The sequence below is a fragment of the Lathyrus oleraceus genome, chromosome 5, assembly GCF_024323335.1.
Source record: "Lathyrus oleraceus cultivar Zhongwan6 chromosome 5, CAAS_Psat_ZW6_1.0, whole genome shotgun sequence".
Lineage (NCBI taxonomy): Eukaryota > Viridiplantae > Streptophyta > Magnoliopsida > Fabales > Fabaceae > Lathyrus > Lathyrus oleraceus.
Window position 1 is genome coordinate 652263712 of NC_066583.1, and position 17939 is coordinate 652281650.

At 36.7% G+C, this 17939-nt stretch overlaps 1 protein-coding gene across 1 annotated transcript; it reads right to left on the reverse strand.

The window, feature by feature from the left end:
* Nucleotides 1-323: 323 nt before the first annotated feature.
* LOC127082694 (uncharacterized) lies at nt 324-9070 on the reverse strand. The gene is made up of 8 exons (XM_051022920.1): nt 8872-9070; nt 8340-8417; nt 5267-5352; nt 4897-5212; nt 4060-4164; nt 2829-3059; nt 2589-2786; nt 324-742 (listed from the first exon to the last, which is right to left on the reverse strand). Exons 1-8 carry the CDS (start codon nt 9068-9070, stop codon nt 324-326), a joined length of 1632 nt encoding a protein of 543 aa, XP_050878877.1.
* Between the last annotated feature and the right edge of the window lie 8869 nt (nt 9071-17939).

Below are 17939 nucleotides of genomic sequence, written 5' to 3' on the forward strand. Positions count from 1 at the left end.
ATGAAGGAAATCATGAGTTAAAAAATAACAGAGGAACCGTTCATGGAATTTTTCAGTGTTAGTTTCCATAAATTAAAATGCATTGTGTTTGATTTAGCATGGGTCACTGTTACATTTCTTTAGAATATCATGAGTTAAAAAAATTGTGAAAACTAAAAACCTAGAATACCAACCAACCATATTTTTGGAATAATTCAAAATTAAAACCAGAAATTAAACACCAAATTTCATTTCAATTCATAATTATACGTAGGAGGAGTCATCCATACATTATAGAGTTAACACACACAAGTTTTATAATGGAAACTTTATAATATAGGGACTTATATTGAAGCCTTAGGTGGAGGATGAGGAGGAGAAACTCCCTCCTGATTTCCCCTACCTTTTGGCCCACATGAGAAGCCAAAACAAAACCCCACACAATCTTCTTCTTCAGGATCAGCAACACATTCACCAATTCTAGCAACAAGACCTTCATCATTTCCTTCACCATTTCCAGTAGCAACACCTTCACCATTTTCAACAGCAACACCTTCACCATTTCCATTTATTGGAGCTTCAACATTTCCAGCAGGGGGTGGAGGAGGAGGAGGAGAAACTCCCTGCTGGTTTCCCCCACCTTTTTGCCCACATGAGAAGCGAAAACAACACCCCACAGAATCTTCTCCTTCAGGAACAACACCACCTTCATCATTTCCAGCAGCAACACCATTTCTTGGTGTTGTACAACTTTTCCCATCTCCTGAAAACAAACACAACAAAACAAAAACGAAGACTATTTTCATTATCATTTGTTATTTTTATGTGGAGGAGTGAAGTAAACTCCTCTCCTTTTATAGAGAAAAACAAACCTAACATACATGAAATTTCTTAATTATTAACAAACTTAACATACAAAATTTACTTAATCACTAATAAACTTAGCATACAAGAATTTAACTTAAGTAGAAATAAATTTTGAAGCAACTGGACGTCATGTTCTGTTTTCTAGTTCAATTCAATTTTAATATTTTCTTAGCTGCTACTTATTCATACAAAACATTATGTTCCATATTTTCATCCTAAAAATCCATATTAATTTACTTAATATTTTTGTCTAAGAAAATATATATCTCGATAGTCTTAGATATTTTTAAACATGTATTTAATCAAATCCTATCAAATACATATTTGAAAATATGTTTTTTTTAATCAAAACTAACTTATACAAAATTACACTATGATACGATTTGATTGAATGTTTATACCTAAAACTAAATAGTTGGTCACTCAAAATCCTAACATATAAACTATTAATGTTAGGCTAACAATAATTTATTAATTACAATAAAATACAATCAATTACATTCTTATATTATCCAAGTATCAATGAGTTATGTCTAACCCCCCATTCAAAATGATGGTAACGGAATCACCGAAAGTTTGTCTTTGAGTTGATTGAATTGTGTATGTCTTGGCACTTAAGTTAACGCACCATATGGTAACTTTCCTTGAAATAAATTAATAGAAAAATAACTTAATATCAAATCTTTCAAATATAGATATATATTGAACTAAAGTCTAAAATACCTTAGTGTTAACCTAAAATTCAAAGTTGAAGTTTTAGATAGACAATGGGATTATAGTTCACCGTCATAAGGAACTCCTCTAGTGGGAATCCAACAGTCCGCAGCTAAGAAATAGGAAGCACTGAAAACAAGTGCTTGATTATGGTTTCCAAGAACTCTCACACCAGGCCAATCCACTCTACCATCTGTGGTTGACCCAGGTCCAATATTTCCAAACTCCACATAAGTAAACTTATCTATTTCCTACCCCAACATCTCTTCCCAAACTCTACTATCCACAATGGGATCTATGTAACAGTGCAATATAGCCACAGTCCAATAGTTTCTCAATGGACGACCCAATGTAGCACGCACTTCAAACTTTCTGTCCTGAATCAGGTGAGATAGTAAAACTACATCGTTGGAATGTGAAACCTTTCTTCTCATATGGACTCTCACGTGACTGAGCGGTGAATGTCACGAACAGTCGATAACGTGCGTAAATCATGCAGTCTTGAAATACAGCAGCGGTGTTGTTGTAGATGAAATTGACGGTGCGCAAACATGTCTAAACCAATTTTATTTGTCTAAATCACCTTTGGTTCTCGACTTGCTTACAATAAAACCATTTATACATTAAGCTAATAAAGCAATACATGAAAGAAATCATGAGTTAAAAAATAATAGAGGAACCGTTCATGGAATTATTCAGTGTTAGTTTCCATAAATTAAAATGCATTGTGTTTGATTTAGCATGAGTCACTGTTACATTTCTTTAGAATATCATGAGTTAAAAAAACTGTGAATACTAAAAACCTAGAATACCAACCAACCATATTTTTTTGAATAATTCAGAATTAAAACCAGATATTAAACACCAAATTTCATTTCAATTCATAATTATACGTAGGAGGAGTCATCCATACATTATAGAGTTAACACAGACAAGTTTTATTATGGAAACTTTATAAAAGAGGGACTAATATATAAAAGCCTGAGGTGGTGGATGATGAGGACAAACTCCCTACTGATCTCCCCCACCTTTTGGCCCACATGAGAAGCCAAAAAAACACCCCACACAGTCTTCTTCTTCATGATCAACAACACATTCACCATTTCCAGCAATAACACCTTCATCATTTCCTTCACCATTTCCAGTAGCAACACCTTCACCATTTCCAGCAGCAACACCTTCACCATTTCCTTCACCATTTTCAGCAGCAACATCTTCACCATTTCCTTCACCATTTCAAACAGCAACACCTTCTCCACTTCCTTCACCATTTTCAGCAGCAAAACCTTCACCACTTCCATTTATTGGAGCTTCAACATTTCCAGCAAGGGCTAGAGGAGGAGGAGGAGGAGAACCTCCCTGCTGGTTTCCCCCACCTTTTGACCCACATGAGAAGCCAAAACAACACCCAAGATAATCTTCTCCTTCAGGAACAACACTACCTTCACCATTTCCAGCAACAACACCATTTCTTGGAGTTGTACGACTTTCCCCATCTCCTGAAAACAAACACAACAAAACAAAAACAAAGACTATTTTAATTATTATTTGTTATTTTCATGTGGAGGAGTGAAGTGAACTCCTCTCCTTTTATAGTGAAAATAAACTTAACATACACAAATTTTCTTAATTATTAACAAACTTAAAATACAAGAATTTACATAATCAGTAATAAACTTAGCATACAAGAATTTTCTTTAAGTATAAATAAATTTTGAAGCAACTGGACATCCTATTCTGTTTTCTAGTTCCTTTCAATTTTAATATTTTCTTGGCTGCTCTTTATTCATACAAAACATTATGTTCCATATTTTCATTCTAAAAACCCATATTAATTTACTTAATATTTTTGTCTTAAAAAATATATCTCAACAGTCTTACATATTTTTAAACATGGATTTAATCCACTCCTATCAAATACATATTTGAAAATATGTTTTTTTTTTATCAAAACTAACTTATACAAAATCACACTATGATACGATTTAATTGAATATTTATACCTAAAACTAAAAAGTTGGTTAGTCAAAATCCTAACATATAAACTATTAATGTTAGGCTAATAATAACTTGTTAATTACAATCAATTACATTATTATATGATCCAAGTATCAATGAATTACATCTAACCCCCCATTCAAAACGATGGTAACGGAATCACCAAAAGTTTGTCTTTGAGTTGATTGAATTGTGTATGTCTTGGCACTTAAGTTGTCGCACCATATGATAACTTTCCTAGAAATAAATTAATAGAAAAAACAACTTAATACCAAATTTTTCAAATATAGATATATATATTGAACTAAGTTCTAAAGTACCTTTATGTTAACCTAAAATTTAAAGTTGAAGTTTTAGATAGACAAGAGGATTATAGATCACTATCATAAGGAACGCCTCTAGTGGGAATCCAAGAGTCAGCATCTAAGAAATAGGAAGTAGTGAAAACAAGTGCTTGATTATGGTTGCCAAGAACTCTAACACCAGGTCAATCAGCTCTACCATCCGTGTTTGACCCAGGTCCAATATTTCCAAACTCCACATAAGTAAACTTATCTATGCCCTGCCCAAACATCTCTTCCCAACCTCTAGGATCCACCATGGAATCTATGACACAGTGCAATATAGCCATAGTCCAATAGTTTCTCAATGGACGACCCAATGTAGCACGTACTTCAAACTTTTTGTCCTCATTTTCCCGTGACATAGTAAAACTTCATCGTTGGAATGTGAAACATTTCTTCTCATATGGACTCTCATGTGACTGAGCGGTGAATGTCAAGAATTGTAGATAACGTACTTAAATCATGCAGTCTTGAAATACAGCAGCGGCGTTGCCGTAGATGAAATCGACAGTGGGTAAACATGTCTAAACCAACTTAATTTGTCTAAATCATCTCTAATTGTCGACTTGCTTACAGTAAAAACATTTATACGTTAAACTAATAAAGCAATACATGAAACAAATCATGAGTTAAAAAATAACACAGGAACCGTTCATGGAATTATTTAGTGTTAGTTTCCATAAATTAAAATGCAGTGTGTATGATTTAGCACGGGTCACTGTTACATTTCTTAAGAATATCATGAGTTAAAAAAGACTATGAATACTAAAATCTTAGAATACCAACCAACCATATTTTTGGAATAATTCAGAATTAAAACCCGAAATTGAACACCAAACTTCATTTCAATTCATAATTATACGTAGGAGGAGTCATCCATACATTATAGAGTTAACACACACAAGTTTCATTATGGAAATTTTATAATAGAGGGACTTATATAGAAGCAGGAGGATGAGGATGAGGATGAGAAACTCCCTGTGATTTCCCTCACCTTTTGGCGCACATGAGAAGCCAAAACAACACCCCACACTGTCTTCTTCTTCAGGATCAGCAACACCTTCCACATTTCCAGCAGCAACACCTTCATCATTTCCTTCACCATTTCCAGTAGCAACACCTTCACCATTTCCAGCAACAACACCTTCACCGTTTCCTTTACCATTTTCAGCAGCAACACCTTCACCATATCCTTCACCATTTCCAACAGCAACACCTTCACCATTTCCAGCAGCAACAGCTTCACCATTTCCATTCATTGGAGCTTCAACATTTCCAGCAGGTGGTGGAGGAGGAGGAGGAGAAACTCCCTACTGGTTTCCCCCACCTTTTGGCCCACATGAGAAGCGAAAAGAACACCCCACACAATCTTCTCCTTCAGGAACAACACCACATTCACCATTTCCAGCAGCAACATCATTTCTTGGTGTTGTACGACTCTCCCCATCTCCTAAAAACAAACACAACAAAACAAAAACGAATACTATTTTCATTATCATTTGTTATTTTGATGTGGAGGAGTGAAGTTAACTCCTCTCCTTTTATAGAGAAAAACAAACTTAACATACACGAATTTTCTTAATTATTAACAAACTTAACTTACAAGAATTTACTTAATCACTAATAAACTTAGCATACAAGAATTAAATTTAAGTAGAAATAAATTTTGAAGCGCCTGGACGTCCTGTTCTGTTTTCTAGTTCAATTCAATTTTAATATTTTCTTGGCTGCTACTTATTCATACAAAACATTATGTTCCATATTTTCATTCTAAAAGTCCATATTAATTTACTTAATATTTTTGTCTAAGAAAATATATATCTCGACAGTCTTAGATATTTTTAAACATGTATTTAATCCAATCCTATCAAATACATATTTGAAAATATGTTTTTTTAATCAAAACTAACTTATACAAAATTACACTATGATACGATTTGATTGAATGTTTATACCTAAAACTAAATAGTTGGTCACTCAAAATCCTAACATATAAACTATTAATGTTAGGCTAATAATAATTTATTAATTACAATAAAATACAATCAATTACGTTCTTATATTATCCAAGTATCAATGAATTATGTCTAACCCCCCATTCAAAATGATGGTAACGGAATCACCGAAAGTTTGTCTTTGAGTTGATTGATTTGTGTATGTCTTGGCACTTAAGTTATCACACCATATGATAACTTTCCTTGAAATAAATTAATAGAAAAAATAACTTAATATCAAATCTTTCAAATATAGATATATATTGAACTAAAGTCTAAAATACCTTAGTGTTAACCTAAAATTTAAAGTTGAAGTTTTAGATAGACAATGGGATTATAGTTCACTGTCATAAGGAACACCTCTAGTGGGAATCCAAGACTAAGCATCTAAGAAATAGGAAGGAGTGAAAACAAGTGCTTGATGATGGTTGCCAAGAACTCTAAGAAATAGGAAGGAGTGAAAACAAGTGCTTGAAAACAAGTGCTAGACAATGGCACTTATGTTACTATGTTTAGCTAAGGCGATGATTTTTAGAGGTTCGGTTCAACAAAAATTAAATCTAAAGAAAATTAAGTTTTTAAGAAAATATTAATGAAGGGATATTAGTATGCAATACATTAATTTTCAGGGATTCAATAAGTCACCGATGTATATTTTAATTACCAAATACCTTTCAGTAGAAAATACTCATTTAAAAGGATTTGTCTTACACTCTCGTGATTGTTGACTCGAACTATACTTTTAAGTCAGAATGTACGCTCTCGCTGTCCCATTTGAAGTTAAAAATACTTTTTGAAAATAAATAAGTTATAATTGCTTTTAAAGTGCTCTCGCTGTTTTTAAAATCAATGCCTAGTTTTTACTATCCAGTTCGGCCCTCACGCTCTCGCGATTGTCGGTTCTAACCTTAGTTAATTTCCCACTCTCGTGGCAAAACCGTATTAAATAGCTTCTCACTCTCGTGATAAAGTTAATTAAATTCAAATTAAAAACCACATCCAGAAAGATTATTTGAGAAAAGAAGTTTACACCGATTATTATTAAATCCCGTCTAATTAAATTGTTTACATACCGATACCGGTAGTTTAGCCGGACATGTTAAATAATGCAAACACAGACGAACAGAAACAAATTAACAATAAAGCAAATATGATTATTTAATAATAAAGCAATAATAATAATTGAGTAAAAACCTGGAACTTTAATTAATTGAATATGCTGAATCTTGAAGTACTTGAGCAGTCCTCCACAGGTTGGTAGGATTCTGCTTCTTCGAAACAAATGCCTAAACTAAACTAACTACGTTGCAGTAGTTCCCCAATGTAGGAAACTACTACTTTTGGCTAAGTGAAAAACGGAAAGGAAAGGGAAAAATCAAAGCTCTGAACGGAAAGGTAAACAAATTGCAGTAAAAGAAAATAATGCTTGCTGAAGGAAAATAACGTGAAAACAAATTTTGCAGGAGCGAAAATAAATAAATGCAGAGAGATAGGATTCTGGAGAGATAACTTCGAGTCGGACCTGTAGGTTTCCAACTTCCATTCTTTTATAGTACCCCTTGGTCTTCGTGCTTGAGAAAAATAAGGAGGACTTAGTTAAGTGAGAGATTCACGGGAAAGTGGTTTAAGGAGCGAAAACTGGGGCGACGTGGATCACTTCTTTTTGAAACTCATTATGCTGACTTTACATTCGTGATGGTCGTGATGGGCTTGTGGCGTTCGTCACAATCAAGGCGTGACGATCGTGACGGGGTGTGTGACGAGCGTCACATGCACAAAATTCATATTTTCTTGTTTTTCTGTTGTTTCTCTTCAGTTTCTTCTTCTTTTCCTTCCTTTTCTATACTTTGCTCATTTAAGCATGGGAATTGAAATACCTGCAAAAATAACTCGAACACTTGCGGAATAATCGGAATATAAATGAAAAATGGTACGATTTTTGAATGTAAATCAAGGCAAATATACGATACATTTTCGTGTTATCAAACTCCCATATACTTGAATCTTTGCTTGTCCTCAAGCAAATAATCAGTATAAAATTCAAAACACTAGTTAAACGCGAATACATGACACATTTCCAATTCGTACGTGGTTGTTAGGTATTTCGTTAGAATGGTAGATACTCAAGTAAAACACTAAATATACAGTGACGACACAAGCAACAAGCATTAACATAAGTCTCTCCTTTATATAAACCAGTTCGAATCATGCTATTATAGCTCAACCTAATGCTTCTTGTTCCTATTTCACCTGATTTTATTCTAGCACAATCACATTAAGCCCTTTGCCTTTACACGCACTTAGTGAAGTAGCCGGTTAGTGGCTTTGATCCTTTTTTTAGCATGGGGTCTGGTACACTAGTGTGGTAACCCTTTATATATCCCATTTGAAGGTTGTGGGGGATCGAACCGTAGTTCGCCCTACCGAGTCCAGTACCAGGTACCTCTGAACCAACCGGCAACTGGTTTTTCTTTCCTTTTGTATATCTTGCAACCGTTTGTATGGTGCGTTTTCAATTTCTCTATAGCAAAAGTATGAAAGATTTTCTTAATTCATAGGTATCAATCACTTATATTCATCAGCTCTTCACATGGTTTGTGTTTAAGACGGTGTTGACTGCTAGTATAAACTACTAGGGGTTAATCTAGAACAGAAACTTAAGGTATCGGTATAATGGGTATTCAAACTGATCTCGCAAAAGTGAGAGATCTAAGGTGTCAGGACGGTATCAATCTTGTTAGATTTTTCTCGGCTTCCTAACAGAACCTATGTAAGATAACCTATATACTCGTAGGGTATGCATTTAACATAAAAACAATTTTTTTTGTTATGGCTAATTAAATAGAAACAAATAAACGAAAGACAAAGATTCCTCCCACACTTAAACAAAGCATTATCCTCAATGCGACAAAATAAAGTGAGAAAAGGGGAGAAACAGGAGGATCACTACTCTTCGCCACGACGTTGGGCTCTACGTGCTCTAACTCTTGCTTGTGCATGTTCACTTCTACCATGTTGGCTAGGGTCCGACCCCATATACTGAGTGTATTCCTGGATGGCATCAACACGATGTGTCAAGGCATGCATTTCTTCGGATAGTTCCGCCATCCCTTGGTCATCCCAGTTTGCATAGTCATGCTGGTCTCTTTGTATTTGCTGGATCGCTTGCATCATTTCGGTTTGGCACTCTTCCATCCTTTGGTTATGTCGTAACATCTCAGCATATATGTCTTCCGTGGTGGTGGGTCGACGCTTATTTCTTCGTTGATTTCAGGAAGATGTCTCTGCAGCATGCTCATGAGGTGGCTGTGGCACCTGTCGGTTCAACTCTTCTTCAATTTCATCAGCTCCATTGTTATTAGGATCTTCTTCTATGGGCTCAGGAGAATTCAGATCAAAAATCCAATTTTCCATGTTCTGTGGATCTATACGATTCCTGTTAGGCATAATGACGCATCGGACTATCTTGTTCCGAACCACAGGGTGGTATATCCCATCGTCTCTGATTTTGATAAGGTGCGAGGAGCGGCAATAGTCGACATTAAGGAACTCGGCCGGCAAGGAAGGTAAGTTCGCAAGCCTATCCCCCATATTCAGGCCCAATGCTATGGAAGTGATGATTCCTCCAAAACAGAATGTTGTGTTGCCTCTCATGCAGTTAGCTTGGATGTTGGCCAATAAGAATGGGGTAGCATTGAACGCCACTAGAGTGAACACACAGTGAAGGAAGAAAAGCTCCTTAGAGTTTACCTTATGGTTATTGACTCTTCCGAAGACCGTGTGCCCTAAGACTCGGTGGGAATATCTGATAGTCGCGTTGGGAATGTATGTTGCGTTGAGTGCATCCCAGCTTGTGATGTTAACATTTGTAAGACTGTGCCATACTCCAAATGCTATTTCAGACCATCCGTCAGGGATACGACAGTGAACTCCATCTCCATGTCGAAAACCAAGTATTTGGGCTATTTGTGTTTGGTTCAAGGAATACTCATTGTCGAACATTCTGAATGTGGCGAGTCCGGTGAGAAATTGAGTTGCACCGGGAGGTGTTATGTAGGAGAACAAACTCAAGAATTCCAGGGTCAAAGCTTCATATGTTGGTTGTGGGTTGGTGCAGAGCTACGTCAAACCAAAGGTGTTTAGCATCCATCCCACGCCATCTAAAAGCCCTAACTCCGTCAGACAATCATTATCAACGTACCTCGTGGGTTGAACAGAACATTGATAGAACCCGAGGTAGTTGTCTCTTTGTCGTTCGCCGATTTCTCCCTCTCTGAATATGATAGTTGAAAGGTTGAGAGCAGGTCTCTCTTGACGGGCCATGGAGTATGCAAATTGATGTTTGGTGTAGAGGAAGTGGGTTTCGTGAGCTATTGGAAACTCACTTGTTTATGCTTAAATAGGAAGTGATTAATTGGGTGTGAGTGGGACGATTATGGCGTGGGTCATCGGTTAAGGAAGCAGAAATGAGTAGATGAGGAAGAAGAAAAGGATAGTGCGCCTTTGTTTTAATTAATACAGAACACGCATTCTGGAGGCGTGACGAGCGTCACATACCTATTACGGTCGTCAGACGCGTAACGGCTGTGACATTCATGTGACGAGCGTCACCTGCAACAATCATATTTTTGCAGAAAATAAAAAAATTGAAAATTTTACTGCATGCTTAATTTCTAACTGTTTGCATGTTATGAGTAAATCATATTGTCAGTACCATAGCAAAAATAGACATTATAATAACTAGAAGAAAGTAAAGACAATAACAGTATAGAAACAAAACAATAGCAGCAGTACAAATAAAATAGCAGCAATATGGAAACAAAATAATAAGACAGTAGCAACAACAAAAGTAACAAAATTAAACTGAGAGAGGTAAATCAAATTGATCACAAAAGCAAAAGAAATAACAATGTCATTTAGATTAAATGTAAAGACTAAAGTTAAAAGTAACAGTAAGCATTAAAAGAATAATAGTGGTAAAGTGCTCCTTCCCCACACGAAAATAAAGCAGTGTCCTCATTGCTTTAATGTGAGTAGGAAAATTCAGCGATCGATGTAATTAGCCACGGTGTTGTCCCAAAGAAGCTACAACCTGGTTCAAGTGATCAAACTTTTCGACGGTGACATCCATTAAGCCTAAGACATCAAGGCAGATGTTTTGTAGTTCATCTTTCACATTAGTAATTTCAGTACAGAAACCATCCAAACGGGTAAGAATTATGGTCATATTTTCGGCATAAGATGGAATTTTTGGTTCACTCAGATTATAGTAGTTTGGAGGGGTTTCAGGGTCAGATTCATCAACAGAGATAGGGTCAGCAAAATACTCATAAATAGGTGGTGTCTCAGGAGGTGATGGTGGAGCAATGTGATGTTCATCTAAATCATATAGCCAGTTATTACGGTTATGAACACTCGTTCTCTCATGGTTTGGTAAGGTAAATAGTTGGACAACTTCATTATTAATTAGGTAGTCAAAAGTCTCTGGTCCAAGGTTTCCTAAAATTCTTCGGTCGAAGCAAAAGTCAATATCCATTGGTCGAATGGGTCCAAAAGGTGTACGCTCGTTAAGTGGGCGTCTAAGTTCAATAGCATCAACTATCATGGTTATTAGGCCGCCTATTATGATTGGGGCACGATTGTTCTGTGAAAGGTAAACAAATCTTTCCATCATGAATGTTACAGCATTGACATGTCGACCTTGGTCAACACAAAGTAAGATGAAAAGTTCATCCCTTGACACTAAGGTGTTGTTCTCTTCTTTTTCAAATAGGGTGTGGGCTAGTATTTTGTGGAAGTAGCGGATAACAGGGTTGTGTATCGCTTGAGAGTGCATCTGGTGTGGGCCAGGGTGGTGATCTCCAGTTAAACTACCCCAAAAGTAATCCAAGTCAATGTCATCGATTAATTCCTCCTGGCGGGTAGTGAATACAAATGGGCCACTAGGAAATGCTAGAAGGTCAGCAAGGTCTCTATGGTTATAAGTGAAATCAACACCAAACAGCCTAAAGGAAATCAACCCTTTGTTGAGTTCGTAACCATGCTTGGGGTTGTAAACTAGGGAGCTAAGGAATTCTAGGTTAAGCTCACGGTATGTGACAAACCTTCTCTTAATAGTAACATTCTCCCAACCTAGCTGGTTAAGCATAAACAAGATACTATCGTGGATACCTAGCCTATCCATGGTAGGTCCATCCTAATATATGGATAAAGCCATATCCTTCTGAGCTAAATAATCATAACGCCTTCTCTGAACTCTGCCTCTGAAAACTGTATCTACTTGTTGCATGATAAAAATTAGTTACTAACTAGTTTTAAGTTTGCCTGTTAATCAGTAGCCAATATTACTAAGTTAGTAACGAAAAACAACAAGTACGTTACTGCATAGAATCAAGGAAAGGGAGCAAATTAAAAGTAATAATCAAAGAAGGAAAACACTTAAAATGAAAAACATAAAAATAACAAAATCAATAACAAATTAAAAAGAGGCGGGTTGTCTCCTATCGAGCACTTTGTTTAATGTCGTAAGTTCGACAGTAACGTCGCGATATATCAGTTTTGGGGTTGAGCAGGCAGCTCTATAAGTCTTAGACTATTCGAATAGTTTCTATTGTCAATATTATGATAATGCTTTAATCGCTGCCCGTTTACAATGAACGGTTCACTATTTCTACACTTGATTTCAATCGCACCACTTTTAAAAACTTTAGTAATTTCGAAAGGACCTGACCACCTAGATTTAAGTTTTCTCGGAAAAAGCTTAAGTCTTGAACTAAATAGTAACACTACGTCGCCGACATTAAACTCTTTCCTAGATATACGTTTATCGTGCCATTTTTTAGTTTGTTTTTTTGTATATATTGGCATTCTCATAGACGTCTAGTCTAAGTTCTTCCAATTCGTGAATGTCTAAAATTCGCTTCTCGCTTGCGGAAGTATAATTTAGATTTAGGGTCTTGATTGCCCAATAAGCTTTGTGTTCTAACTCCACAGGGAGATGACATGATTTACCATAGACTAATTTAAAGGGTGTGGTCCCTATTGGGGTCTTGTAGGCTGTCCTATATGCCCACAAAGCTTCATTTAGTTTAGATGACCAGTCTTTTCTAGATATTCAGACAGTCTTTTCTAGAATTTGTTTGATCTCTCTATTTGAAACTTCGACTTGCCCACTGGTTTGTGGGTGATAAGGTGTTGCTACATGGTGTCGGACTCCATACTTCATAAGAAGTTTTCCAAAGATATTTGATATGAAATGGGAGCCACCGTCACTAACTACTAGTTTTGGCACACCGAATCTAGGAAAGATTGCGTTCTTGAACAGCTTAATCACTACTCGTGTGTCATTTGTCGGAGAAGCTACAACCTCGATCCATTTTGAAACGTAATCGACAGCTACAAGTATGTACTTATTACCAAAAGAAGACGAGAATGGTCTCATGAAGTCAATCCCCCACACATCAAAGACTTCCACTTCTAAGATGCCTGTTTGTGGCATTTCGTCGCGTCTTGAAACATTACCAGTGCGTTGGCACCGGTCGCAATTTATAACCGCATTATGGGCATCTTTCCATAGAGTAGGCCAAAAGAGGCCAGATTGTAAGATCTTAGCACAAGTTTTTGAAGTGCTTGCGTGCCCACCATAGGGAGCGGAATGGCAATGAGAGATTATATCGTCTATCTCATCCTCAGGAACACATCGACGGAAAATACTATCGGTACCTCTCTTGAAAAGCAGAGGTTCATCCCAGTAGTATTGTTTTAGATCATGAAATAATTTCTTCTTTTGTTGGTATGATAGGTCCGGTGGAAGTGCTCCAGCAGCTAGGTAGTTGACAAAGTCAGCATACCATGGCAGAGTTATATTCGTGTGAATTTCTTCCACAAATTCTTCTATATCGGTATCATTTAAGGTTAGCTCAGACATGTCACTTTCAATTTGGGCTATAAGTCGTTCGTAAGGGAAATTATCATTGATTGGAGCTTGTTCAGGCGTGTTCCCTTCGATTCGTGATAAGTGGTCTGCTACTATGTTCTCAGTACCCTTCTTATCTTTTATTTCTAAGTCAAATTCTTGTAGGAGTAGGACCCATCTTAAGAGTCTTGGTTTGGTATCCTTCTTACTTAGCAAGTATCTAATAGCAGTGTGATCAGTATAGATGATGATTTTCGCTCCTACTCAGTAAGAACGGAATTTGTCTAAAGCGAACACAACAGCTAGAAGTTCCTTTTCAGTGGGGGCGTAGTTCATTTGGGCAGGATCTAAGGTTCTACTTGCGTAGTAGATCGCATGAAGTTTTTTATCCTTCCTTTTTCCTAGCAATGCGCCTACGACATGGTCACTCGCATCACACATGATTTCGAATGGTAATCTCCAGTCAGGTGGTTGCATGATAGGTGCGGTGATTAAAGATGTTTCTAATTGTTCAAACGATGTTAAAAATTTCTCATTGTAAGACCCTAATTTTGACCCTAAGATCCCTCATGGCATCATATCATTGCTCAATGCATTGCCTCAAGGATCATAGCATGTGTGGCTCCTTAACCCTAGGGGTGGGACTTGTGTGAGTGGTTTGAGACCACCAAGCATGCTTGTATTGTATATTATTTATTTTCTTATTTTGATTACTAACCAAAAGCACAAAAATATGTCACTAACTCTTTTGTTTTGAAGCTCAAGTGATCATGTGCTCTCATGCTCCTAGGAGGCTCCTAAGCTCAATGAAGTGGCTAGATGAAGATGAGAAAAAGCATGAAAATGGTCCACAAAGCTCCTAACCATCATATATGTCTCCCAAGTATCTCAATTTTCCAATTTGGTCAAGATAGCCTAAAGGGCTTGAGGATTGTTTCCCAAGGAAACCCTAATTTCAATTGTGCTTTGACTGTGCCTTGCTCATGAAGTAACCTCAACCTATGATCAAATTTAATCAAGGGAAGTTACTTAAATCATTATTTTATGCATATATGATCCTATGTGAGTATCCTCAATCATTCATACATCAAGATTTGAGGTTTGGCCTTGAGAAGTTGACCAGTCAAGTCATCTGACTAAATTGAGGACCACTGAGACACAACTTGTGATATTTTTGTCAAATGAGGATGACCCCAAGATAAAACATGTTTTTAAGAACCATATGAACAACTTTCATGTTCATCAAAAATCCATTTTAAACTTGGAAGGTCATCATTCATTTCAAAACATTATAGGTCATTTTGACTGAAACCCTAATTTTGGGTCAACTTCCCAAGGACCTAACTTCCTTAATTTTTATGATTTTGAGGTGATACCAAATTAATTGGAAAGCTTAAGATGTCTAATTCAAATGTTGTGTTGGACAAAATTTCATAATCCTAAAAGAAACACATGTGATAATACAAAACATTATAGGTCACTTTGGACCTAAGTCATTGAATTTGAAAAATGCCCAACTTCAAGTGCCCATAAATTTCTCATGAAAAATCCAAATTATGAAAAATTGAAGTCTAAATTTATGATATTTAAAAGATATAAAACTTTGATGTTGGAGGTTTTTCCATTTGAAACTTGAATCATTGAAACAGAAGGGCTTGAAGATGCTTGCTTTTGGTAAAATCTTTCAAAGGGAACCTAGACATGTTTTGTACCCAAACCTTCACAACCAGTTTTCATAAATTTCCAATTTCCAAATGAATTTTTCCCAACATGACTTTTGTTCCTTATTTCAAGGGCTTTCCAACCATTACTCACATTAATTTTTTGGACTTTCCATGAGTGAGTTTCGAAGAGCTTAATGTTTATGTGCATTTTTGCAATTCACATTATAACTCCATGTGCAAGCAAATGCCAAGCCTTGTGCACGTCTAATTCACTTACATTTGATCTCAGAATGGATTTCCATTCATTCTTGGGCCTTACATACACCTGTACAGGCCCATGCAAGGAGTATTCAAACTTCATGCACACGAGCCAAGCATTGCCTTGCATCACATTCCAGCTATAAATAAGAGTGCATTCTCATTCAAATGGTAACCAAGTGGAGATCTGAAGTGCTGCTGAATTGAAAACCAAACCCTCACTAAAGGAATTTTTAGTTTTCATTCTCTTTTTCAAGCTTGAATTTCAACATCATTAGTTGATTTTCAAAGCTCAATTCCTTAACCTAGCATCATTATCACACTTCCAGAGCAAAATTGGATCAAGAGCTTGGACAATTTGTGTTGTTTGAAGCTCCATTTCAGAGGTATAACACCAAACTTTTTTGATTCAGATCTTGCAATACAATGTGAATTCCTTTGGTTTATGTTGTTTTCTGAAGTCCTCTCACATGAGGCAGGCCAGTGGTGGTCTTAATTTTACAAATCGTGCCATTTCAGTTCATGTACCATGATCTTCAAGCTCATGTTTCTCTCGAAATAGAAACTGTGAGGAGGATCCATGGTTACAGGGGTGATGTACATCACCTCAGCTTCATTTTGATATCCTCATTTTCATTTTCATTAAACTTCATTTCCCTACGCGTGGTGGCCGGATCTGGTTAGATCGCCGAAGAAGATGGTGGTTTCCACCACCATCCCCACGTGGTAGCCTCCCATCCATTGGATCTTGCTAAAACGTTTTAATCATGGCCTTTCATTATGTTGACTTATTTTAAACCAAAGTGTAGCGCGCTTGACCAAGGTGTCGCAACCTGAAAAATACAGTGTGCGAAAAAACAACCGGCGAAAGAAAATGACAGAAGAGTCGCCACCGTGCGTTATTTATCCCAAAGGAGGGAAAGAAAACGCTCGAAGTAAACCTGAAAAGAGGAAAGGACAAGACAGGGTCTCGCAACCAAATCTTGGGTTCGGGAGTCGATTATGCGAAGGGAAGGTATTAGCACCCCTATGCATCCGTAGTACTCTACGGGATCCACTTTTGTAGTTCTTGTCTAAAGGGTGTGGGTTTATCTAATGTGTTATTTACTATAAAAAAAGGGTCAAAAGAAAATGACTCGCACGGATGTCGCATCCACTGCATACGTATCTCATCTGAATATGAGAATCAGAGTCTTCGTAGCTCGGCTACCTAGGGGTTAAAGGGAAGTGTGCTCGCTAAGACATCGCGTCTTATGCCTACGTATCTCATCTGGCCTGAGAATCAGAGCAAGCCGTAGTTCGGCTAACTACGGGGTTATGGATTGGGTTTTGGACGAACAACGTTACTATGCAATCTACCGGATGCTCGACCTTTGGAGACTTACTCGCCTGTAGTAGAAGGAGTTAACGTGTTGCTTTGGGTTTTAGGGTTTGGGATGCTCGAGGGCAAAAGGGCAGTCCTCGACGAAGGAACCGCGCTACCTGTGGGGATACGAACACATACAAAACAAACATGTATAAAGTAAATGTGCCAACAAGGCAATCAAAATAAATCTCCCAAATGGTATCCCACGAGCAAAGTGGAATATCCAGCGAGCTATCCCTGCAAAAGTCATGTGAGCCTTCACAAAAACTCAGCAAAAGGGTTAGTGAAACACGATAAGGATTAAGCATTCAAGGCATTATTCATACATTCATATACATTTAAAACCTGTGGGCAAAAACCTAATGAAATTCATCCATCATACCTCATACATTCAGATGATCCAAATTAAGAGCATAAAGGTAATGGGAATAAGGGCAAACCTGATTGGAGAGCTTGATTGAAATTCAGTTGCACCCGTGAGGTTTACAAAACAATCTTTAGGGTTTATGTGAGGCAAAGGTGATTCTGTGCAGTTGAGTTCCCTGTCAGGTTTCTCTCTAGGTTTTGTTCAGGGTTTTGTTCCAAGGAAACCTCAGAGTATTTTGCTTCTCTTCCTTTTTCTGTCTCCCCTTTGTTTCAATGAAACTCTAGTATTTATAGCCTAATATTGGTAGCTTAGTGGGCTTTTGAGAGAGGTCCAAGTCCAAGATTTTTTTATTATATTTTATTTATTTATTTATTTAATTAATTTTATTTTATTTATTTATTTTATTTTATTTTATTTTGTTTATTTTGTTTATTTTGTTTTTTTTTTGTTTTTTTTTCAAAATAAAGTTTCTT